This window comes from Camellia sinensis, chromosome 7, assembly GCF_055761805.1.
Source record: "Camellia sinensis isolate YWXY chromosome 7, ASM5576180v1, whole genome shotgun sequence".
Classification (NCBI taxonomy): Eukaryota; Viridiplantae; Streptophyta; class Magnoliopsida; order Ericales; family Theaceae; genus Camellia; species Camellia sinensis.
Genome location: NC_138967.1, coordinates 167,614,561 through 167,642,155, shown reverse-complemented (window position 1 = coordinate 167,642,155; position 27,595 = coordinate 167,614,561). Strand labels below are relative to the sequence as shown.

General features: G+C 35.1%; 2 protein-coding genes across 2 annotated transcripts; both read right to left on the bottom strand.

Annotated features, from left to right (window-relative positions):
* Positions 1-421: 421 nt before the first annotated feature.
* Positions 422-2,759, bottom strand: LHCA3 (PSI type III chlorophyll a/b-binding protein). Its single transcript, XM_028263306.2, has 3 exons — positions 2,488-2,759; positions 1,643-1,704; positions 422-1,174 (listed from the first exon to the last, which is right to left on the bottom strand). The coding sequence occupies exons 1-3, from the start codon at positions 2,632-2,634 to the stop codon at positions 559-561; spliced, it is 825 nt and encodes a 274-aa protein (XP_028119107.2). The 5' UTR covers positions 2,635-2,759; the 3' UTR covers positions 422-558.
* A 1,677-nt stretch (positions 2,760-4,436) lies between these two features.
* LOC145795431 (uncharacterized) lies at positions 4,437-10,401 on the bottom strand. The gene is made up of 5 exons (XM_082879738.1): positions 10,094-10,401; positions 8,490-8,526; positions 8,274-8,395; positions 8,105-8,168; positions 4,437-4,718 (listed from the first exon to the last, which is right to left on the bottom strand). The coding sequence occupies exons 1-4, from the start codon at positions 10,346-10,348 to the stop codon at positions 8,106-8,108; spliced, it is 477 nt and encodes a 158-aa protein (XP_082735864.1). The 5' UTR covers positions 10,349-10,401; the 3' UTR covers positions 4,437-4,718; position 8,105.
* Positions 10,402-27,595: the final 17,194 nt, after the last annotated feature.

The following is a 27,595-nucleotide window of genomic DNA, read 5'->3' as shown; positions in this document are numbered from 1 at the left end:
AGACAGCTCTACTTGGTTGTGGATAGGAACTGAATTTGATGTCGTTAGTTTGGGAGCTACTAGGGTCTCCGCTCTTGAAAAAGGTCATACTGTATGTATCTTATCGCAATATAAATCATATAACTACAATATTCCGTAACAATCACCGCGTGTAACTTTTTCTCATGACATTTACACGACACTGTTCATAATATAACCATAATTGTTATGACATACCACAATAGTTCATCATAAATTCAATCATGCATAACTTTTACAACAAAATTATATAATAATAATAATAATGTGCACCTTGTTAGGGTGTAAAGCATAGATTTCTCCCTTTAGTTATGCCAATTAAAGGCTCGAATTTGAGTAGTACTTGAGGGTAATAACATCACATTAAAATTAAATTTAAAAAATCATGAACAACCCATTCAAATTATGGTAAACACCACCATTAAACTGATCTTCAAGTACAGAGTGTCATTTGTTACAGATTACAGATAATATACCAAATAAACTCTGCACATACTATCCCAAATGAGAGAGAGAGAATGTATAGGAGGGAGAAGCTCATTAGTGGAACTTGAGGTTGGTCAAGACATTGTTGTTGACAGGGTCAGCCAAATGATCCAGAAGGTTCTGGAAGGGTCCAACCCCAGTCACCAACGCCTGCACAAAGAAACCCAACATACCCAACATGGCCAACCTCCCGTTCTTTACCTCCTTCAACTTCATATCCCTCATTGACTTCTCATCCTTTCCAAGCCCAAGTGGGTTAAACAGTGGCCCACCAGGGTATGCAGGGTTATCCGTCCCGCCCAAATATTTCTCCAGGCCCAAAAAGTACTGTTTACTCATTGAGCCTGGGTTGTACCAAGCCTGGAACCTCCTGTGCTCTGCAAAGCCCACTAGTGCCAATTCGAAAACAAAAAGAGTGTATGGGTCAGCCCAATAGTCGTAGGTCCCAGCGGGCGGGATCACGCCTGTTTTGAACCACGGCAGGGCGGTTTCTGGCGGAATTAGGCCGAGTTTGCCCAAGATTTCTGGGGCGATGCATCCGATAGAGCCGACCATGGCGGTACGGCCGTTGAAGATCTCGCCATAGGCTAGCCATCTGGGCTCGATGAAGCCTCCGGTACCTTCTGGGTCGGACAAGCCGAGCGGGTCGAATCCGTAGTCGCCGGGCAGGCTGTGGTGGTGGTTTTGAAGTGAATTTAGGTTAGATTGGAATGATGTTTTTCAGGTGTGTGGGTGTTTATTGTTGAGTATTTTTTTGGATAAATTGCACTCTAATTTTGCACTTTTGACATAATTGCACTAATTTTTCTAACACTTTTCCATCAGTAATTCATTAGTTATATGAATGAAAAAATGATATTATATACTCACAAATATCATTAGTTTCAATCGCTTTAACTATACTAACATGGAAATAAAGCTCTTTTTTCAACAGTAATTCGTTAGTTATATGAATGAAAAAATGATATTATATACCTATAAATGTCATTAGTTTCAGTCATTTTAACTATACTAACAGAAAAATTAGTGTAATATTGTCAAAAGTGTGTGGTTAACTGTATTTTTTCTAAATTTTAAAGGAGGTGAATATAATTTACCTTTGTTTTTTTCAAGAGAGGAGAGATTAGAATCCTTTTACCTGCCATCTAAGTAGGTGAGACTTTGCTTGGAGGCAAACCAGAGAGGTCTATCTGCTCCTTGCTGAAAAAAAAAAAAAAAAAAAAAAAAAATCTTATCACTCTTCTATAAATGCATAATTCATATCTTACTTAGGTTACCAAATTTTATTTTCTTTAAAATTTTGAGTAAAAGCTTTATTTGACATAGATTATTTTAATAGATAATTGCATATTTAAGTATAAATTTTAAATAAAATATCCACTAATTGTAGAGTGATAAATTTGAGTCACAAAATTACCTTGAATATTCTAAATAAACATTTGAGTATCCTTGATTTGGGTAAAAACTTAATATGAGTGTGAGTCAATGAGTGGAGGGTGTTTTGAGTAATTTTTACCTAAATTAAGATTTGCTATAGGTTTAAATTAAGGATTAGACATGCCCAGTAAACCTTTAATGCAACGGTGATATTATCAACACGATTAAAATTCATTTGAAATCGGTTTAAAAAGTAAATAAATTAAATTTTAACAGATTTTAAAATTCGTTAAATTCTTTCAAGTCAGATTGAAGAAACTATTACTCGACTCAATTCAACTTGGCCCGTTTACAAGGCTACATCTTAAGCATTTCAATAAGTTTCATTGAACTTAAATTGTCAATGATATAGATAAACAAATTTTTTCTTATGACTACATACAAAGGTATAGTTACTCTGTCTATTTATTAAAGTTAATCCCACTATCTTTATATCTAATGATAAAAAAAAAATAAAAAATAAAAAAGTATAAAATCCATTTATATATGACATGACTCAAATACACTATGGATTCAATTTATAGAGAGAGAAACAGAGTGACAAACCTTAACAGGGGGAGTAGTAGCTGCCCTAACAACAAAAGAGACCTTCCTTCTTGAAGAATGGGTAGCTGGCCTTCCGCCTAGAATCTGCCTTGCAGCCTCCACTGAGGAGGTAAGAGATGATGAAGAGACCAGTGCTTGAGTTGCCATTTTCTCAATACAAAGTTGGTTGCTGTGCTCTGTTTGGGACTACTATGAAATCTCTCAATCACTCACGACACGAACAATAAACAAAATGGCTATCAAATAAGGGCCACTAACCTGTGTGTGGAGTTGCTATGAGAGAATTAAAATTGTGGTTGTTATGAGATTCTTGAAATCTAGATCAGATTAGGATCTTGTAGTCCAATCAGAAGTGGACAAGTGGCACAATCACATGGATAAGAGATATTACTGCCTTGTTGGAAATGAAAAATGCTATAAGCTCCAAATTTTCTATCAAATGAATAATCAAATGTCTCACGGCCCACACACGTGAGACATTTAATCATTTATTTGGTAGAAAATTTTGTATCCCTAACATTACTTGTTGGAAATGAAAAATGCTACAAACCTCAAATTCTTGATGGACTCAGATTGCTTCTCAAGTTCTTCCCAAGATTTATTTTATTTTATTTTATTTTATTTTGATACATGACAAGAAGATATTGAACGATTTTTTTTACAGTGCACAGTGATGGTGGTTTAGGTGCACCACTCATCAAAACAATCCTAATATTTAAATTTAAATAAAGAAAAAATTAAGTTATTGAATGGTAATGAGTAAAATTGGATGTAAGTAGCGTTACACATTATTTGAATTGATTATACTTATTACATAGATTAAAATTGGGAGGAATTATGAATAGAGTGGGATTACGTGATGAAATTAATAGTGTAGTGGATTAGGTTGAAAATGTAAAACAAGTGTTAGTTTGTACACTAGTGCGATGATATTAGTTGGTTGTAATTGAATTTATGAAATTTCATAAAAACCCTTATTATATAAAAGGTGCCTTTCTTAATTTTGTAAAATGAATGGCAAAATATTTTTTTTCAAATATTCCCACCTCCCCCTCTAAGAATGCAAATCCTATCATTGGTGGGTATTTGTTGTCTCGTGAAACTCTTAGCCACACAACATTGTGTGGATGTTTTCTGTAGAGCCCCCATGGTATTACATAATTTTATTTACCACACAATGTGATCTTATTTATCAACTTTTTTATGCAAAATACACTGACCAACTTATAATACACATTCTTATGAGAAGAAATTTGGTGCCACAATGAATAATTTGGTGTCAAGGTAATTCAATTCACCATCTAAAAGTCACAATCCTTTGTTGATATGGTAAAAAATAAACTGAAGTCACGAGCTTGTCAATTCCCAAAACAACATATGCAAAATCAGGAGTCAGGTTTCAACTGTGATTGTCCATCTTTGACCAATTTACAGTAGGGATCGTCTGTTTTGGCCAAATTTTAGATACAAGAGATCTGTATTAATCACTTGGTTACCATCTTTTTCACTCCATTCAGATCATGGCAGCTTCGGGTTGAACCCAAGCTAGGGCTTGTGGAATGGTCTTGAGCCAGCCGAGGAAGGAGCTTCGCGAGATGTGTAACAAAGTTGAAATTTCACCTTTGATCAAACGAGGGATTTGTTTGCTGGTTGGGTTAGAGAGCGATTGTTAGGTGATGGCGGATCACATTTACAATCTTCTGTCATTTTTTTGACCTTTTTACCAGGAAAATAGGCAATATAGGCTTCCTATGCATATGACTCGATCATTGTTGTTGCCATTCAGTGTTGCCTCGGCCAGAAGCTAAAATATTTACTATTGCCTATGGCAGTTTAGTTAGGCCATTCTTCCCAAGACTAAATTGCTACAAACACACCCCAAGAACTCAATTGATCAGCTTTCAAGCTGACTTTATGAAGAAAAAATAAATTATATCCTTTCCAATTCATGAATAAAAAATGCAACTCCAAATCATATTAGTGAAGACTTCGGATAAAATCAAGATGTCTCATTAAATATTGATTCTTGCTGCGAGAAGTAACACTTAACAATGGTAATTTGGATCTAAAACCAAGTCCCTACATAAACTGGCACCACAGACCAGTGGATGCAGCTCCTGCTCCCGTTCCTGGACCAACCTCAGATATTGCTACCCGCAAGACAAAAACCCAGTGCTGCCACAATTCTTGTACAGTTGTGCTCACTTCCCAAACAGTTCCAGAAAGATTATCTAAAACAAAGCAAAGGAACAGTATTGAGACCGGGAAGTCCATGGTAACTAGTAAGTATATTCCTCAACAGCTTTTTTTTTTTGGATAAACAACAAAGAACTTTATTGATAAATCAAAAAGGAAAGTAAAGGAGGATGAGGCATCCTCTTACAAAGAAAAGGGAAAACACAAATCAAAAGCCTAAACAAGAAAACACAAATGCAAAAGCTTACATATCACACACTGCCAATCAATCTCTAACTAACAAAAACAGTGGGACCCCCTTAAAAAGAGGATTCCCCGAAACTCAAAAAGAAGTTAAATGGCAAACACAATCCCACAAACAATCTATATCTCGAGATTTATCTCCAAACACCCTCGCGTTTCTTTCCAACCATAGAACCCAAAAGGTTGCAAGGACCGCACAAGACCAAAGCATTTTGGCTCTCTTCGATTCTCCAAGAATGTGAAAGTCAACTTCGAGCATATGCGCACTCCTTTGCGGGGCTACCCACATAACATTCCCCAACAAAAATAACTTGTGCCATAGAAACAAAGTTATTGGGCAATGCGAAAATAAATGATTCACGGATTCCCCATTCTTACAACACATAATGCACCACTGAGGATTTAGAGAGCAATTCGGTCTCCGTTTCTGCAATGTATCATTTGTCAAAAATGCCTCGATGAACCAAGGCTCACATAAAGACCTTCACCTTAAGAGGAGCACAAGCCTTCCAAATTCTCTTGAAAAAAGGAAATTGACAAACATGAGGAGAATCAATGAGCTCATCAAAAAAAGACTTACACGAAAATATCCCAGATGAATGGAGAGCCCAAACCCTCTTGTCCTCCAGAAGAGAAGCCAAAGAAAAATTCTCAATTCTGGACAACAAGGACGCCAACTGTGAAGCCTCCCTATCATTAAGATTTCTAGAAAAATCAAAGTTCCAGGAAATTGGAGCCAAAAGTGAACAAGCGATAGATGCAATAGAAGAGTTATGAGATTGAGCCACTCTATAGAGTTGTGGGAAATCAGAAGCAAAAAAAGATTGGCCCATCCACACATTCTCCCAAAAACGAACAAGTTCCCCATTGCCCACCCTTACAGAAAGATGACAAGACCAACATGTGTATATATGTGAAATTGATTTCCAAGGAGCACGGCAAGTACCCATCAGGATCACCCGAGAATCTCTACCATTGTCTTGAGTCCCATACTTGCTTCTAATAACCAAATGCCATAGTGAATCACTCTCAAGTGGAAACCTCCATAACCATTTGCCAAGAAGGGCCGTGTTCCTAGCCAAAATGTTACCAATGGCCAAACCCCCTTTTCGTTAGGCAACGAAACTAGATCCCAACTCACCAGGTGATCCTTATTTCCCTCATCCTTGCCCTCCCAAAGAAAATCCCTCAGCAACTTTTCTAATGCCTTTGCCACCTTAACCGGTATCTTGAACAAAGAAAGGAAATAAATAGGAATACCACTCAAAACCGACTTAACCAAAGTATATCTACCCCCGCGTGAAATAAAGCCTTACTCCACCCTTCCAACCTCTTACCAATCTTCTCCACCACTGGATTTCAAAAAGCTTCACTTCTAGGATTACCCCCAAATGAGAGACCTAAATACTTAAACGGAAGTGTCTCTATACCACATCCTAAAAGAGCTGTCTTATTCTGAAGCAGGTCTTGCTGCATATTAATGCCCATCACACTACTTTTCTCCAAATTAACCTTAAGGCCGGAGATGACCCCAAACAATCTCAAAATCGAATACGCCCTATTCCAAAGCAGGTCTTGCTGCATATTAATACCCACCACACTACTTTTCTCCAAATTAACCTTAAGGCCGAAGATGACCCCAAACAAGCTCAAAATCGAATAAAGATTAACTATTTAACTTTCATCACCTGTTGAGAAAAAAATTGTGTCACCCGCATACTGTAAATGCGTGACACAAACTCTATCCCCCCCCCCACCTCCAATCCCACAAAAAGACCTACTTCTGTAGCTCTATCAACCATCCTGCCGAATACATCTGCCACCAAAATAAAAAGAAAAGGAGATAGTTGGTCTCCTTGTCGTAATCCTTGCGAAGCCCTGAAACATTCCCCTGGTTTACCATTAACTAAAACAAACATATTACACGTCAACAAACATCCCCTAATCCAAGATCTCCACTGCCCACCATAACCCTTCTTGTCCATTACAAAATCCAAAAATTGCCAATCCACGTGATCATATGCCTTCTCAAAATCCACCTTAAAGATAATTCACTCATTCCCTAAACTTCTATATTCCTCCACAACTTCATTTGCCACTAAGGCTACATCTAGGATTTGTCTACCTTTCACAAAAACTCCTTACGCCATCGACACAGTCTCCCCCAATGAGAATCTGAGTCTCTTTGATAACACCTTCCCCAAAATCTTATAAAGTGATGTGACCAAACTGATGGGTCTAAAATCTCCAATTCTTACCGCATTCACTTTCTTAGGAATCAGACAAATGAATGTGGCATTTGAGCTCAAATTAACAACCCCCGACTCATGAAATTTCGAAAAAAACACCCAACAAATCCTTTTTTACCACCTCCCAACAGTCCTGAAAGACAGCCATAGAAAAACCGTCTGGACCTGGAGCTTTGTCTCTCTTACCTCAAGAGCTTTGAGATGACAATAAACTATTCCTTAAGCTTTCCAACAGGGACAGTCGAAAACAACAGTATTTTTTGCAAATCCAAATAGCGCAAAGGGTAGCAGTAAATATTAAGACTCTAATTAGGGAATTCCAATTCTTGTCTGAGCAAGAAAATTAGGGGTATTGTTTCAGCTAATTCTTGGAAAATGTTTTATGAGTGTCGTCAATAGGGAATAAACCAAGTCATTCCTATTGGTTATCTGGAAATGGGCAAAAATGAAATTCGATGTTGCAACAAACCATGTATTTGTAATTAACTGATAGTTCAACAACTTACTACTTGTTCGTAGCTTGAAGGCTAGAGCAAAATCAATAACAAATTTTACAATTTGGAATCTATGAATAAATGACAACTTTTCACTACAACCATCACAAATAGAGGGTCTCTGGTTTAAAAATTATGAAAGAATCCTGCTTCAAGCAATGTTTTTCATCCATAACTCTTTTAACTTAGTTGTTGTACACAATAACATGCCAAAAGAATTAGCAAAGGAAATGAAAAGTACGGCACGTGATCTTTCGTTCTTAAAATTATTTTTCCACTGTAACAATGCACTCCCAACCGCACTAATGCGCATCAAAATTCCTGTATTTCAAGATTCTCACCACAATGTGCTGTTAAAAGTTCATTGCATATAGGGAAACAAGGATTTGGGGGACACAGTATCCTAGCCAAATGTAGTAGTCGCTTTTTAAGTACCTCAGAAGTTTGCAGGACTGTCATCCAATTGTTTCTCATCTTCTATATCTACCTCCAAGATTTCCTGAGAGAATTCAGACACCAAATTAACAATAAACTCTGATATCAAGAAGCTATTAATTCCCAATCACAGATACACAGAGAGAGAGATTAAAATCTAATGACTTACAGGGATCCTCTGCTTCAAGTAATTCGCAAGTCTGTCCAAAACAGTTGATCTTTTGTGCCAAAACCTACCTTTGAGACTAATCTTCACAAAGGGTCCATCCAGTTCAGCCAGTTCTGCCTTCCCTACAAATGTTTGTCTTTGCATTTGCATTACATTACACTAAGAGAATTCATAAAGGGAAAAAGGCCATATGCTACCTTAAGAGGAGTCAGTCACCTGTTATCCCAACCGATGAATCAAAGATCTGCCCAAACTGCCAATACACAAAGCCCATAAGATTCCAATCAACAGCATGGTCTTTACCCATTAATGGTGGCTATTTTGAGGAAGTATTTTCACCAAACTCATGTTATCTCAAACCCATACCCACTCCCCATTCTTTTGTGAGTGTGTTGACAACACGAATTCAATTAATTTATTATATAACTTTTTAAATTCATATTTTCAAAACATCGACTTTAAGATTGAACATGACTTCATGAAATTGTTAGGAATTGTTGAATAAAATGGAAGTATTTTCTAAATAAAAAAACTCGAGAACAACAGAAGTCTGGCTGTGGTTATGTTTGTAAGCAAAAGGGTCATCATGCAAACCAATGTCCTCAGAAGTAGAAGAAGCAAGTGTTCCCTTTCTAAACCCTTACAAGGCTTTTAGGAAACCCCTAATTATGATCAATGAGATACAAAGAATAGAGAAAACAATAAACAAAAGAATTGTAAATCACACACATACACAAGAACATAACATCTACATGGTTCATGCCAAAACTAAGCTACGCCCATGATTGTTGCGGTTTCACTATGATCTGAAAGAGTTACAAATGAGAGACACAGAGATAATTGCCTCCAACTACATACATATACATAGCACAAGGGCAACAGGTCTCGAGTGCAAAAATACCATAATGCAAGGGCTCTGCCCTAGCAATCCCTATATTGCAATCCCTATGAACTTAATGCGAAGTTGGATCCAAGGTCAAGTAGTTAGTGCTCTTTATCAGAATCCACACCACCCAAGAGAAATAACGGATTATGATTCTCTCCATTTCATAAATGGAATGGAAATCTCCGACTTATTTCATAAGTTTGCACCACATCATCAAAATCTAAAATAAATTCTTTATAAGTATTATATCATATCAAATTTGAAAACTTTTCTTAATAAAGATATGGTGATGTCAATATTTCTCAGTCAAGTCATTCATACCATTATTGACACTATAATAAAAAACATACAGCCTACAACCAAGTATTCCTTTTCTTCTTCACCCCTCATTTCTTCAAAACAGTGAGTAAGAAAAATGAGTGTTTGGTGGTATAATTTAAGCTATTCAAATTTTAAAATGACCTTTTTAACTACTCGGACAACTGTTTCAAATTGAACCACAACAACAGAAAATAAACACTAGGAACTAAATACAACAATTAGGCTACATTAACTTAAACTAGAAAATGTAGGACCAAGATCCTGTTTAGGATCTGCTGAAAAAAGAGCTAGCCAAAATAATCTTTTTTTTTTTTTTTTTTTTTTTTTTTTTAAGCAATCCACGAACACAGGAGTTTTTCTAAAAAGTCATAAAGTCAGTAAAAAACCAATACCCAACCTTACCTAAATAGATGAAATTGAAAATTTAAAAATGAAAAGAGTAACCAGGGATAAATCTGAAATTAAATCAAACAATTTCAATTTTGGTATAAAAAAGAAAAAAAGAAAAACTCCTATTTTGTGCATATGCATTCAGTTTCCAATGATTTTGAAGAATGATCATACTTGTTGGTCTAGTGATATAATTGGTTGTGCAATTGGGTAGAAAACTTGCCTCAGCTCGAGCATCAACCAAGACTTGCTTGACATTGTCCTCAGTCAAGTCGAGCTGTGGAAGGGCCGCTGTGATTACGCGGTGGCGCAGGAGCGGTGGTTTTTGCCTTCTCCATCTCAGCACCGCCTTCGTCCCCGGCCGGAAACCACCCATTTCATTCTTTAAACATGTGGGGCTGAGATGAGGAGGAGGAGAGTGAATTGCTGGAATTGAGAATTGCTGGTAGCGACCATGGAGAAGAAGCTCCAGAGCCATCTTCGTTTAACAACCACTACTCTGTTCTGTTCTGCTCGTATTATCACTTCACTTACCCTTTTTTAAATTTTATTTTATTTATGGGCAAATTACATATACCTCCCTCGAGGTTTAGCTAAATTACAGATACCCTCTGAGGTTTCGGAAATTACATCGCGCCTCCTGAGGTTTGTATTTTCATAACAATTTGCCCCCTGATGTTTATATTTCATAACAAATTACCCCCTAATTTCTTATGCAAATATAGCATTCAGGGAGAAATTTGTAATTTTTCAAACCTTATGGGGTATTTGTAATTTAGCCAAACCTCGAGGGGTATATATAATTTGCCCTTTATTTATTAATGAAACTGAAAGGACTGGAATGGACTACTCCGACCCGGGAATTTCTATCCCATCCACAGCCCATTGGGTCTGCGCGGCAGGCCCAATTAAGAATGGCAAAAAAACGGGTTTGTAATCTCCTACTCCGTCATGTCCAAATGAGACAAGTCGGGTAAGGGAGGAAAAGGATGGAAAATATTAATAAAAATTACAACATCTTGTGAATTTTAAAGATATTACATGAGAAATATATAATGAGTTAAAATGAATAATATTTTAGTAAATTAATTTTATTATATTAAAAGAATTTTAAAATATAAATTATATATATATAAATATAATCAAGATGGAATTGGAATAGAAAGAACACGGAAACAAAATTCACGCTCACCCCACTTCTCTATTGTCTTGATGGTGGCTTACTGGCGCAGGTGCATGACAAAATAAATTTCGATTATATACATCTATATGTATGCATGTATGTATGTATGTAAAATGAAGTGTATAATTATGTAAACAAAAAGATTTCATAAATGGTTAGAACACTTCGATGGATATATGTATGTTTATTGAATTGAACTGTTGGTTTATGATTAGCCTGTGGTTGATGCTTTGTTGTTTATGCATTATTGTCGTTGTTTGATGTTTAAAATCACTTGTCCGATTCATCTCTCAATTTTGTTTTCTCAATTTCATCGCCAATGATGTGGTGAAATTAAGATGGGTAAAGATAAGAGCGAGAAAAGTATGAGACCGTTTTACATAGGAGTGAATCACATTATTAGCAATAGAATTGGGAGTAGGGATGACAATGAGGACCAATAAGGCGGATATTAATTCTCCATCCACATTTTGTTATTATAATTTTATCTCATTCTCCGTCCTCCATCTCTCATGGAGACTACCCTCCCCATCCCCTAAAGGGTTTAGATTTCCCCAACCCAACTTGACCCCTTTTTTTATTTTTTATTTTTATTTTTCAAGGTTCACAGCCAAAGCAAAATACACATTCGACTTTTTTTTTTTTTTTTTAGTTCAACAAAATCAAATACACATTAATTAATTAATTAAGAATTTTATTTTAAAATAATCAAATTTATAATCTTGAGACAAATCAAATAAATTATGAGATAGCAAATACTTTTTTAGAACATATAGACATAGAAAATTATGAATTAGAGGATTTAGAAGAGTTTGATTTTGAAGAAAAAAGAGACTATTGGAACCTAGAAGATTTTCAACAAATTGTTAACTTAGAAGGATTCATGTAGCCGACCCCATTTGATGGGACTTAAGGCTTGGTTTGGTTTGGTTTGGTTTGGTTTGGTGTTAACTTAGAATTAGTTTTTGCAAAAACAGAAAAATTAAGGAAAAAACCAGTATATAGAAGAATAGTAAATGATTTAGATGAAATAATCAGATTAGCTGAAACAACAGAAATTTTAGGTGAATAGCCCATGAAATATTGGGAAAGAAATAAAGTTTTAACCAGTTTAGATGTAAAAAATAAAGATTATAGGATTACATCAACACAAATAAATCATACGCCAGCAGACGTAGAAAAATTTAGGACACAGATTAAGGAGTTATTAGATTTAGGAGTAATTAGACCCAGTAATAGCCCACATAGGAGCACCGCATTTATGGTTAGAAATCATGCAAAAATAAAACGAGGAAAAACTAGAATAGTTATAAATTACAAAAGATTAAATGACAATACAGAATATGATAAATATAATATACCAAATAAAGATCAGCTTATAAACAGAATACAAACAGTAAAAATATTTAGTAAATTTGATTGCAAGTCGGGATTTTGGCAGATAAAAATGGAAAAGGAAAATATACCTTGGACAGCCTTTTGCTGCCCAAAGGACATTATGAGTGGCTAGTTATGCCTTTTGAACTAAAAAACGCACCTTCCATATTTCAGCGTAAAATAGATAATATATTAAATATAGTTTTATATTGGCATATATTTAGCCTAGATAAAAATAGTCACATAGATTATTTATATATAGTATTAGAAGAATTCATAAATAATGGAATAATAATTACTAAGAGAAAGATGATATTAAATAAACCCCATATAGAATTTTTAGGAATGAAGTTAGGAGATGGAAAATCCAGCCTACAACCTCACATAGTTAAGAAAATTTTAGATTACTCAGATAAATTAGAAGATACAAAACAACTTTAATCATTTTTAGGTTTTAAATTATGCACGAATGTACATCCCTAACCTTAGTAAAATAATAGGATCCCTATACAGTAAGACCACACTTACAGGGCAAAAATATTTCAATCCATAAGATATAGCTCTAGTTAGAAAAATTAAAGACATTTGTAGAAATCTACTCGACTTACAACTTCCCCTAGAATCAGAATATATAGTCGTAGAAACGGATGCAAGTCAGTTAGGATGGGGAACAGTATTATTAGCTAAACTCAGCAAGTAGGATAGTAAAAATAAAGAACGCATTTGTAGATATAGTTCTGGAAAATTTAAAGAAAAAGACACGACCATGACCAGCTTAGATTTTGAAATATTAGGAATAGTATATGTAATAAACAAATTTAGATTATTCTTACACAAGCCCTTTACAATTAGAAAAGACTGTGAAGCTATAGTTAGATTTCATAATAAACTTAATGAGCGCAAATTAAGTACCAGAAGATGGGCAAAATTTTTAGATTGTATAGTAGGACAATGATATAAAGTAGAATTTGAACATATTAAAGGGAGTGATAATAAATTAACAGATTGGCTAAGTAGAAAGATTTATTTATAAAAAGAAAATAACCAGTTTAATTCTTGTGCAGAGGAGAACAACAAAACCATGAACTTTGGAGGATTTGCCCTTCCCATTTATGAAGGCAAAAACAAATTCAGATCATTAACAGGAAACGAGCTAGATCCAGTTCAACAGTGTCTTGTAGATAACCTTTGGAACAACCATAACCACCTAGCTAAACGTCTGTCAACCTTAAACTCTCTTAGTATATATTTTTCAAAAATCCAAAATAAACCTTTGTCTAAAAGCTTTTCTTTCTATGTAGTAGCTAAAGGAACCAAGCCTGGTATTTACCATGATTGGGTAGAAGTTGAACCCTTAGTTAAATTTTTTTCCATACCTCAGTTTAAAGGATTTTATGATTTTGAGTCAGCTAGTACATATGCCCGTAGACAAATAGGGACCAGTTACTTTATTAGCCAAATAGCTAAAGATTATCTGGACACATTGGGCAAGATGCAATCAACCATTCTTGCTACTAGTGGAGTTCTAGTTAGCCAGATAATCGGAAGCAGTAGTACTAACCCTCAGATAGATTCTCAAAATCCTCTCCAAATGTGCAGACATTGTGAAGGCCTTACCAGAAATTTCAAGAAAATTATGTATAAAGGCAAAAAGGTCAATGAAGAGCTAGACCAGCTCTGAGACGAAGAAAAACAATTGAGAGCTACCATTCGAACCCTAACTAACCAGCTTAAAAAACTAACTTCAGAAAAAGCACCCAATCCATTTCTGGACCTAGAAACCAGACAACTCACCAATGAGGAATTTGAACAATTGAGTGCTAGAATGTATTTCTTCAGGCATTCTATCATTCGATCTTTTTGTGAGAAAAGCCAAGAAATAGAGGACCTTAAACCCTATATATACACCTTAGCTGAAGATAGCAGAAATAGTGAGTTAATCACTATACAACAGTTTCTTCAGGACCTCTACATAGCAGGAGTTCAATGCCCTGGTATAGCTTATTAATGGACTTATCAATGGACTTATCTCTACAAGGATGAAGAGCAGCTCTGCTTACAAGAGGAAAGATGTATAGATAGGTCAGAATATTTTGACAAATGGCAGTGTAATTTAGACTTCAGCATCTGCCTTTGCCAGATAAATCTAGCAACGTTCGAGCCATTGGAGATAGAAATTAGGGGCAAGACGCGTTATCTAACAGCCTCGCAATTGTTAGATTATGGGTTTGTCTCTAGAATGATCTTCTCAAATCCAGACCAGACAGATAGTTTTGGAAATAAATTTGCTCATTTAGTACTTTGTGTAATGGAAGAGCATCATCCATATGTAGAAGCATTAATTGATAGTAAGCTACCGGAATGGAAAGGAATAAGGTGCATTCCAACCAAGCATAAAATGTACCTTAGAGGAACTTCAACATTTCCAAGGTACCTAGGACTTCTCAATCGGAGACCCTGGCCATATAGAAAATTTCACTCAGAGATTAGCTCAATAAATGGAGGAAATTTGCTAATAATCCTCTATTAGCATATAATGAAAATTATGGACATCTAGTTTGCGAAGATAGAAGTCAGAAGATATACTGTAACCTAGCTATCCCAAGTTATCCCTTCAGCAAAGAAACATTCGTCAATGAAAGTCAGTATCCCAACTATCAGCATAGCGTCTCTCATGAGTTACCACTAATGGGAGAAGATGACCAAGATAACTAATGAGGGAATGAACCAATGATTTTTACGACCAACTTTCAGCAGCAGATCTTGACGATCTCTCAGATAGAATATACGGGTAAAAAAAAAAAAAAAAAAAGAAAAGAAAAAAAAGTGCTACTGATTTTGAAAAAATAAAAATAAAAATAATTATATAGAAACCCTTAACCACCGAAGATCAATTTGACATGATGACTTTATTCATTTAATTTCAACATCTTCCTCGCAAGACAATGCAAATTGTACACAAGACCTATTTGCATACCAGAACCTCCATGTTATATATATATATATATATATATTTGTCAAGACTGATAAATCTAAATAAAATACACATCGATTCAAATTAGTGAAATAAAGAAAAAAAGGACATTTTCAAGAAAGAATCAGATGAAGCATAGTGCTCCTGAAACAGAAACTGAAAATCCTTTCATGGCATTCGGGGCTGTCAATCTTTTCATTAAGCCCTAATTCCATTCCAAACCCTACTTTCTGTAGGTAATGATTTGAATAAGAACTGTACCACGAGGGGAGAGACAGAGAGAGAGAGAGGAGTCACTACATTGAACGCACAATGACAGCCGAACCTCAGGGATGTCAAAACATATGGAGAAATGGACAGATACCCATTCTTGATGAATAATTAAACTAAGCTACTTATCTAACCTGACAGGTCAAAAAAAGGGAAACCCCATGTATTTCGGGTTGGGCAACCATGGGCAGGGTCCATTGCCATTCCTAATATGGAGTGCAAATTTAAGAAAATGTAACACCACCCGTGTTTTAATACTAGTATACATTGATATATCAATTATTATGATTCAACATTACCTGACCTTATTCGTAAACAAAAACACAACCAAACAAAAGATTGAGTCTCTACAACAAAGCTGAACCACCAATTTTTATTCGAAGAATCATAGCATCCCAAAGAGAGGATATACTACAGCAATAGAACCACCACAAAGATTTATTGACAGCAACTGTAAAAAAAAAGGAAAGAAGAATTTTCCCTCCCACCCTCCCTACCATATGCTGTCTGGCCTTGCAGAAAATCATCTTATTTTTCCTACGTGAAAAATACAACTAGAGGGGATCAAAGAGTAGGTTTCAGCCATGCCCACTTTCACCTTGATTATGCCAATAATTCTTTCAATTTTTTGTAACAAAACACATTTCTGAGAGTTTTTTTTGGAAAAATCTGTTTGGTTTAATTACTCTTAAAAAAGTAGTTGTAGAGTATATTTCCAAAAAATTCCTCCCAAAATCAAACCAAACAAGGCCTTTATATCTTTCAAATGAAAATCAAACTTCGATGCAAACACAACCAAGTAGTAACCACAACATGTTCTAATATTCATCTTTCCCTGTGCTCACAACATAATCATGCATACAAAACCACTGAATCATGATTTAGTCCAACATCCATAGTGAAATATTAGTTACATCCATTCTCGTTATCCAGCAATATAGACAAAATCAACCACCTTGTCTTTGGCATGCCTTGTTTTTTGTTTACCCTTCTCATATGCATATTGTAGGGGGAGGCCTTACTCAGATCATCTTCAGCGTGCTTCGTACTGAACGACTGCAGCAAAACATAAAAGTAATGATCAGAAGAACTGCTCAAGGAAAAGGAAAATAGGAACTAGTATGGAGCCTACTAACTTTCAATTTATTCATATGAATCAATACAAGTTTCAACCAAAACCATATGATTCATACCATCAACTCTTAAATTGAGTGTATCTTATGATTCAACTGCAATTCACGACGATTCATTGCGATTGACTACGAATTACTACAATTCACTGTGATTCAATCATGTCTGAATAATGCATGAATAAATATATATCGTGTGTGTGCACGCCCGCAAATTTTGTAAACTAAAATCATTTAAATTCAAGAAAAGTAGGATCGACCTGCACCTGCAAGCATGTTGCTGTACAATGATAGAACTAGTTCTAAACAATCATATAAACAATTCTTGTTTGAAAAATGCTGACATTTCGCTTATGTTTGAGAATGTTGTGGGCTATATTATGTGAGCATGTTGTGAATGATGGCATGTTTCTAGAAACCCTGGTTCCAAACCAAACCGAACTGCGTTTCACTAGTTCGGTCTGGTTTGGTTCCAAGATTTTCATGGTTTGAGTTGGTTCCAAGTTTCATAGAATTGGTTTCCTCCTAAACCAAACCACGCTCACCCCAACGATTCATGATTCTTTCATGTTCAAGAACACAATGCCTATTAAGGTAGCGACAATATGCTCCATAGCTCACCAAGCAATTAATGGCGCAGTCATAATAAGGCTTAGCTTCAGAATTCAATTTGATTTAATTTTTTTATTATTATCAAACATGGATTTTTTTTTTTTTTTTTTTATATTTTTTCAGGTTGAGCCTTTCATCATCAATTTAGAATTAATGAAGCTTCCAAAAAATAGTGTAATTGGAGGAGGCCTTTCATATTGTAAAGTTTCCACCAACACAGAGTTCCAATGACCTTTTGCATGACCTTTCATATCTATGCAGTGCTTCATCAATAAATTTGACTTTTTGTGTATTAGTCTAACATAGTTGTAATGTGCATAACATGTTTTTGCAACCCTTGCCACGCTGAGCATTGGGTAGTACAAGCTCATATTTATAAATGGCAACTAAGATATCAGACTGACCCTGCCTAGTGTTCTATTAGAAATGTTAGCATCATTTAGGATTGGTATGCAAAAACAAAAGACATTCCAAGCAACAATCTTGAATTGTATTCCAAATTTCTTTTGCCAAAACTACATAGGAAGATATTTTACCTACAGTCCACATTGAAACAAAAAAAAGTTTGGTTGATTGACAAACTTCAGAATGTAAACTGACTAATGATCACGAAAATTTAGCTTGTGATAAAACCATAGAGACCATTGTTTCCACCAATGACTTCAAGTGATCCAAGGATGATCATGAAGCATATGATGAGGTCAAAACACCAAATATCTTTAGAATTGAAACAACTCTCAAAAATAAATTATTTCATCGAGTCAACAACACAAAATAACTAGTCCCTCTACAAATTATAAACCAGAGAACAAGGAAGCTAATAGTGCAAACAACTAAAACTAGCCACCGATTTAAATAATGAGAGCATTCAGGACCAACATCCTGGAGAGCAATAATTTATCTGTAACACTGAAAAATCATCCGAGGAAGCTATTTATAACTTACTTCTACGGGTTCGCTTCTTGTACAAGATGCGGTAACCACACTCTCGGCATTGAATCACATCACCAGGCTTCAGAGTGTTTTCCTGCCCACAATCTACAAAATAAATTAACTTAAAACAGTTATCAAGGACCAAGATTTCAGGGATTTACTTATTAGTAGTAGCAAACATGTACCAGACACCCATTTAAACATTTATATTCTTGTCCACAGTAATAATGGGAGTGAGAGCAAGAGCATGAGCAAGAGCAAGAGCAAGAGCAAGAGCAAGAGAGCATCACTTTTGAAAATTCATAATGTTGAGAGTGCCTCGAGAGCGTCTATATTATATAATTTTTATCATATTTAGTATAATTAAAAAGTGACACTAATAAGTAAAGAGTGCCTCAAGAGAGTCTATAATATAATTATATATTAACCAAACCAAGCCTTAAATCCCATTAAATGGGGTCGGCTACATAAATCACTCTTCTCCATTTGACTCTATCAAAGGCCATTTGATTAGTCAAAATACGGAGATTCATATATCTATTTACTACACTAACCCACGTCAATCTAGGTTTGCCCTTTCCTCTAACACTTCAATCTACTGTCACTATATTGCATCTCTTCACTACTACCTCTGCTGGTCTCCGTTGTATATGACCAAACCATCTGACCAAACCATCTCAATATATTCTCTCTTAACTGATCTTCTATCGGTGCAACTTTTACCCATTCACAAATAAATTCATTTCTAACTCTGTCTTTTCTAGTCCTGCCACACATCCACCTTACCATTCTCATCTCAGCAATACTCATCTTATTTACATGTTGTTTCTTAGTTGCCCAACATTTCGTTCCTATACAACATCGTTGGTCTAATAGCTGTTCTATAGAACTTTCTTTTTAATCTAGTAGGTAATCACCATTAACATTATATTCATTTGTCATTGAGTACATGCATCCCACAGTTTCATAAATGGATCCATGAAATGAGACTGATTAGTTAGCAAATTTAGCCAATTTTTACTCCAACTCCGTTGACCCGCATGTTGATTCGTGATTCGCCACCTCTAGGGGACAGAGTATGTAACTTAGTACAAACCTAAGTAAGAACAAACCAATTCCATGTATTCTTATTCTTCTGTTTTATATTTGTGGAACTAAGACATAAAAGAGTTTATATCTATCAGGCACGGTTCTTAAAATCAGAATCCTATGTACGATCAGTGATAGGGTCTCGTGGATCAGATCAAGGATCATAATATTCTGCTTTCTATTAAAAATAAAGTGAAAATACAAAGAAGGATCTGGCATATTCAAAATAAGGTGAAAAATCACAGATCCAACGATCCTACTATAACACTGATTATACAACGATTAGATCATTTTGGCAAATTAGGATCTACAATCCAAATTGCGAATTTGACAACCATGTTATCAACAGAGAGTTATGTCTCTCAGCATATATATATACACACTATTTATATTATTATCTATATTATCTATCTATATAATAAAGTAAGATTGTTTTTGAATTTGTCCCACACACATTTGTCATACTAGGACATTTGGACAACTTAGATCTATTCAAATTATAAAACAACAGCTGAGATTTATTTTTTAAAAAATATCTTACATGTACATTTTCTATTTTCCCACTTCTCTCTCTTACTTTTTCCTTTTCTCACCCATCCTTCCATAATCCTATGATCCCACATTCCTCTTTCTTTTATTTTTATTTTTTTTATTTTCTCCCATTTTTATTCTCTCTATTTGTTTTTTTTTTTTATATTTATTTTCTCATTTTTGTTCAATATATTTTACACATATTTCCATACAATGTATGTATGTCCGTAATACACTAGGACATTAGGGGTATATATACAATTTCGATATAATTATATAAGCAAAAGCAATATTATATGTATGCTCGTGGAAATTGTATGTATGACAGGCACATCTATCTATCTAGCTATATATTCTATAAGCAAAAGCGAGTTTTCGTGAGGAATTTTGTGAGAACTCCAAAATTTTATAATAAATTTGTGATTTTATCAAATTAAAAAAAAAATTAAATAGTGTTGGGATTACAATTATATTCTAATCCTAACATTATTTACACTGTGCCTTCAGGCATGGACATACGCTAGTTCTATTATATAAAGCACACAACTCAAAAGAAGCTTTGTCACAACTTTTGTATAGTTGAAATGCCACTATACATGATAATAACTGCCATAATTAATTTAAATTCCACACACATAATGTGTGCCCACACCTCTATATATATGCTTACACAAATATACACATAAATACAAGTGGAAGCATATATATATGGAATTACGAATTGCTAATGGTCTAGCCCGTAATATATATATATATATATACTAGAGGAGCAGACACACTATGAGTGTGTGTTGATAGTTATTTGAAACAATTGGATCTGACGCAATTGAATCTAGCATTTTGAAGCAATTAATTCTTCTAGGGTATTTTTGGCGAAATAAAACTATAACAACCACACTAACTCAAGTATTGACTTTATATAATAGTATATATATTCTTTTTTTCTATCTATTCTATTATATATATGCTTACACAAATATATACATAAATACGAGTTGAAGCATATATATATGGAATTACGAATTGCTAATGGTCTAGCCCGTAATATATATATATATATACACTAGAGGAGCAGACACACTACGAGTGTGTGTTGATAGTTATTTGAAACAATTGGATCTGACGCAATTGAATCTAGCATTTTGAAGCAATTAATTCTTCTACGGTATTTTTGGAGATATAAAACTATAACAATCACACCAACTCAAGTGTTGACTTTATATAATAGTATATATATATGCTTTTTTTTCTATCTATTCTATTATATAAAGTCAACACCTGAGCTGGGTGAATTGTCATACTTTTTTCTTATTCCCAAAATGGCCCTATACAACCTAACTTTATATAGATTTTGATTTTGAATTATCCAACACTTGAGTTGGGATCAAGTGTCACACTTTTTACTTATTCCCAAAATGGCCCTATACAACCAACTTTATACTTACTCCGACCCAAAATAATAGTCCCTTTTGAGGAATCTAACTTTTTTTAGTAGTACAATTATTGCACTTTAAAAAAATTAATTTTCCAAAATTATCCTTTAATAGTGAATTTTTTAGGGAATATCAATTGTCATAATTGTACTTTTTATGTTGTTAATGAATTTAAAAGAAGGACAAAATAGGAAATTCATATTATTTTTGTCCTTGATTTTTGAAAAATGACTAATATTTTGGGACAATGAAAAATAAAATAAGGGACTAATATTTTGGGACGGAGGGAGTATAAATTTTGACAATTTTTCAGTCCTCCCCACCCCCCTTTTCTACTACATTTCACTGGTTGATTTTCATTTCAATCCCATTGGGTGTGCACACCATCTAGTATATCTATCTATCTATCTATCTATCTATCTATCCTTCCTTCCTTACTATTACAAGTGAAGGCTTCTCATGGTGTTTATGTCTCATATTTTGTTTCAATTTAATTTTTTTTTTCCCCAAATGTCTCAACTTCTGATTTTTCCAAATTGATTTAAATTTTCAGATTTTGAATTCAATCATAGAATTCACAATTTTATTTTTTTAAACAAAATAATCATATATGCACGCGCCATCGCTCACATATATATAATTTGAGTAATACTACAATTTGTTGGCATGAGATAACAAGGTTGTGCCTGAGCCCAACTACGGAGGGGTAGGGACATATACATACATACAAGCATATATATATATATAATATAAGTAGAACGAAAGAGTTAAACGCAAACCTCCACAAATATAGCTCACTGGTTCGGGTTGAGGATCCATCGATGGTGAAATTCAAGGCTCTGTGACGACACCAGAAGGAACTGTTAGGGTTTTATGGCATCTACTACTAGCAATATAACAAATCAATTATCCAAAAAAATTCAAAGCAATGTAAAGAGGATCTCAAGACCCAAAAGTCAGACGAAAATACCAACCTTTTGATGAGAGAGAAAGAGAGAAGTTAGGGTTTCAGAGAAAATGGGTAGACGTGGTTAGGGTTTTAAAGAAAACGTGGACCGTTCGTGGAGTAGTGTGGTGCAATGTTTTGAAAATCGGTCTGATGAGATGAGCGAACCGGAAAGTAGATTGGATTGGCGGGTTATCGGTTCAATTGTCGGGTCAAAATGGTCGATTCGTGACGTCATAATTAATATTATATAATTAAAAAATATAAATAAATAAAAATTATATAAATATTCAAATAAAAATAAAAATTATTGTATAATATTTATTAATAATATTTAATAAAGTCATAATTGATAAAAAAAAAAATCACTTATTTTAAAGAAATTAAAATTTTTAAACATTCCCTCTAAATAAATTGATTGAATGTTATGCTTAATTTTAGAGGGAAGTGAAATTTTCAACTCTCCCTCCAATCATTATGTTTCAAATAATTTGATTGAATCTCACATAGAATTTTGTTAGTTTTTTTTGAAAAATCTTTTCCTATAAATAGGATTAGACTTTCATAATCTTCTTCAACTTTCAATGAGACTCTTCCTTATGAGAGGAGACTCTTGAAGTAAGAATTTTTAATGAAAATTTTGAAATATATTTATATATATATATATATAAATATATAAGAAAGAAAGAGAAAAGAAAGAAAAATAAATAAATAAATAAACCAACGGTCCAACCCACCAAATTCGGTCCGGGTCACCGGTTTTCCCGGTTCGACCGCTGGGTTTTTCGATTTTCCATTTCTACGCCGGTTTTGCTCCTACTTCGGTTCTAGGTGGTTGACCGGACCGGAAGAAGGCTCGGTTCCCGGTCCAACCAGTTCAATCGGCCGGTCCGGTCCGGGTTTCACAACATTGGTGTGGTGATCACCTGACAGTCTTGTGTGAAACCAGCACGTGCCACCTTATTTTCCTCTTGCCAAGTTGCCAGTACTAGCTAATGCCGGGTTCGTAGATCATTTATCAAAAAAATCAGATTAATTAAATATTTATAAATTTAAAATAAAATTATATTTATTTTTTAAAAAAATAAATGATTAGAATAATTTTAATAATTTATTTTAAAACAGTCAAGACTTGACGTCCTATTAATTTGATTTTTTTTTTGAATAATATGTTCAATAAATTTTATATTATGAACGGTTTAAATTATCAAAATAAATCAAAACAAATCCCTATTAGACATCACAACATGTGTGTTGTGCCACAAGGCACATTAGGCTTCCTTCTCTCCCTGATTTTAGAGTAACCTCTTCGAAATTAGTTAAAAGTTGGCTTTTTCGCCTTTTTTTGACTTTTTTGTCATTTTGTGTGTAAAAAAATATGAGAGGTGATATGATCCAAAATAATTTAAAAGTTAAAAGCTAACTTTTAGCAAACTTTCCAAATTGCCCCCTATAGGTTGTGAGATTGAGAGAGTGGAGGATGTCATTGATACAAATAACAAAAGCTAGAAACTGGTTGTTCTCAGAACTCTTGTGTCGGATTCTGAGCTACAAGCTATAACCTTTATCCCTGCTTTGGCCCCTATGGAAGATTCTCAAGTTTGGCACTATGAATCAAAAGGCATATATTCGGTTAACTTGGGGTATCATATTGCCTTTTCAGTGAACGATTTTGTGGTCCGGAAACCGTCATCTTCTTTCCAGCCTCCAAGTAAGTTTTGGAAACAAATTTGGGGCTCAAAGTTCCACTAAAGATCCGTCACTTGTGGTGGCATGTGTGCAAAAATGCCTTAGCTTTTAGAGAGAAACTGTTTAGAAGGAGGTGTGCATATTCAGATCTTTGTCCAATTTGTCAGTCTAGACCTGAATCGGTTGAACATTTACTTTTTGGTTGTGATAGGATTCGAGCCGTATGGTTTGGAAGTGATCAAAATTACAGAGTCAACTGGAGTTTCATCCACTCGGTTTTAGAATGGTCGTGTGATTTGATGGAACAATTTCAGAATGCTGAAGAGCGTGATAATTTCTTTAGTTAAGTTGCTTGGACTGGTTGGTTTATTTGGAAAGGACAGAATGAATTTATCTTTAACCATCAACCGATTGATCCTATTTCAGTTTTACATCGTGTTCGGATGGCAAGAATATAATTTGAGTTAGCTACTGGTATGGGTGCTAATTCACATCCGCAGATTCATATTGGTATTGACCCCTTTGCAGGGAACTAGGTGCCTCCGTCCTCGGGGAATTATAAGATAAATTGCGATGTGGCAGTGAAGAAGGGCTATAATCAAGCAGCAGTTGTAACTATTCTTCAGGATTCTAAAGGGCAATTGATTGATGGTCTCACAAAATAGTAATGTATCTCGTCCTCGCTCCAAGGTGAAGCTCTAGCTTGCCGTCTTGCTTGTCAATTGGCTCAAGATTATAATCTTTCAATGGTGGAGGTGGAAGGAGACAATAAACCTGCCATCCATCTCTATGTTTCCGATGATATTCCCCCTTGGGAATGTGGAGCAATTGTTAATGACATCAAGATGTTGGCAACTCGAGGGAATCTTTCTTTTCATTGGTGTCCTAGAGCAGAAAATGGCGCTGCCCACTGAGTGACCCAGGCTTTCCTTCATGGTCGTCTTTTCATTGATTGGGTCTCTTACCCTCTTCGTGCTCTTCAAGCTTTAGTTAGAGTTGTTTAGCTTTGGGGTTAGCTCTGTTTTGTTTAGCTCTGTTTGTTTCATTTCCTTTGTTCAAAAAGAAAGAAAAAAGTATGCCTTGTTGTTTCCTAGCAACTTGGAGGGTGGTGTTGTGCGTCAAAATCAAGATCTCCTATTCCCTTACATTTTATTGGTTCATGAAGTTGTCTATATTAGTAAAGTGTTACAAAATGAAGAAGAGATATACTTTTACACACAATAAGAGCTGGAAAGAGTATATTAATCTGCTCATATTTATTGATAAACCAAACAGCCATTATATAGGCAAGTAAACAAACTGATAGTAGCAAGAAAACAGGAACTACTAAAGTATGAAATTAGGAACTGCAGTGACTGCATAGCAGGCTCAACTTACTCCTAAAACTAAGCCAAAGTAGGCCATGTACAGCAACTAACTAGGAACAGCAGTAAACAAACTTCCTAAAGACTAGGATAGCTCCTTGATTTTTCTAACAATCCCTCCCTTAAACTGATGTTTCAACACAGTTTACTGAAGGTATCCGAAGTGCAAACACCAAGCATTTTTCTTAGCTTCTGAAACGCAGAAAAATTGAGAGACTTTGTTAAAATATCAGCAACTTGGTCTTCACTTCTGCAGTAAATTAGATCAATGGCTCCATCATTCGTGAGATCCCTCAAGAAATGATACTTCACATCTATATGTTTGCTTCGGCCGTGCAGAACAGGATTTCTTGACAGCTTTATTGTTGAAGTGTTGTCACAATAAATTAAAGTAGGCTTATCTTCCTTGAACTGTAGCTCTTTGAGAATCTTCTTTAGCCAAATAGCTTGACAAGCACAAGTTGCTGCAGCAACAAATTTAGCTTCTGTAGTTGATAAAGTCACGATTGATTGCTTCCTTGATGACCATGAAACTGCTCCTGTCCCCATCATGAATACATACCCCGATGTGCTTTTCCGATCATCTGAATCTCCTGCGTAATCACTATCTGTAAAGCCATACAAATTTGATTTTTCTCCCTTCTTGTAGAACAACCCAAACTCCTTAGTACCTTGCAAGTACCAAAAAATTCTTTTTGCAACCAAGAGATGAAGCTCTGTAGGACACTCCATGTACCTACTAATGACACTTACAGCATGCATTATATCAGGTCTTGTTGTAGTCAAATACATTAAACTCCCCACAATCTGCTTGTAAAGAGTGTTGTCGACCTTCGTTCCTCCATTATCTTTGTTTAGTTTTAAGCCAAACTCAGATGGTGTAGTCACAGGATTACAATCCTTCATTCGGAACCTGTCCAAGATTTCTCCCACGTACTTCTTTTGAGAAATAAAAATTCTCGTAGACGACTGCACTACTTCAATGCCAAGATAATAATGCATCATGCTAAGATCGGACATCTCAAATTCAACCATCATGGATTTCTTAAAACTTTCAAACATGGCTGTATTATTTCCAGTGTAGATTAAATCATCTACATATAAGCAAACAATAAGCATGTTCCCTCATTCTTCACTTTTTATAAAAAGTGTATGTTCATAAGGACATTTTTGAAATCCTTCCTTCAAAAAATTAGTCTCTATGCGATTATACCAAGCTCGTGGAGCTTGTTTTAATCCATATAGAGCCTTTTTTAACCTATACACTTTATGTTCATTGCCAAGTTTCACAAAACCAGGAGGTTGATCAATGAATACCTCTTCTTTCAAATCTCCATGGAGGAATGCCGATTTCACGTCCAATTGGAAAATAGGCCATGAGTTTTGAGCTGCCAATGCAATTACCAATCTGATTGTGTCATGCCTTGCAACTGGAGCAAAGACTTCTTTGTAATCAACACCAAACTCTTGCTTGTAGCCCCTAGCCACCAAGCGGGCTTTGTACTTGTCAACTTCACCATTCTCCTTCAGCTTTGTCTTGTAAACCCACTTTACACCAATTGTTTTGTGCCCTTCTGGAAGATCAGATAACTCCCATGTATCATTTTTCCTTATGGCTGCAATTTCTTCATCCATAGCCTTCCGTCATTTTGATTCTTTGACAGCATTTTCAAAAACTGTAGGATCACAGTCTGAAAATAGTGCAAAGTGAGTGAGTGCGTCTTCAGATTAATCAATTCCAGTTACCTCATAGTCTGACATCCACGCCGGTCTTCTTCTGGCACGTTGAGGTCGTTCCTCTTCTTCGGTAGCTGCTGGAATTGGCTGCTGTTCATTCTCCACCAGCTGCTGCCTTTCATTTTCATTCTCTCCATCAAAAACAGCAGGAATCTGTTGTTGAACACCATCATTATTCCATGGCCAGAACTTCTCTTCATCAAAAACAACATCTCGACTGATAATGATTTTCTTGGTGCTAGGATTGTATAGCTTATAAGCTTTTGATTGATCACTAACACCAAGAAAAATGCATTTTTCTCCCTTATCATCTAGCTTTCTCCTCTTCTCGTTTGGAATATGGGCATATGCAACACACCCAAAAATTCTGAAGTGACCCACCGCTGGTCTTCGTCCGCTCCATGCTTTCTCCGGTGTTATATTTTGAACAGCAAAAGTGGGACTTCTGTTCAAAATA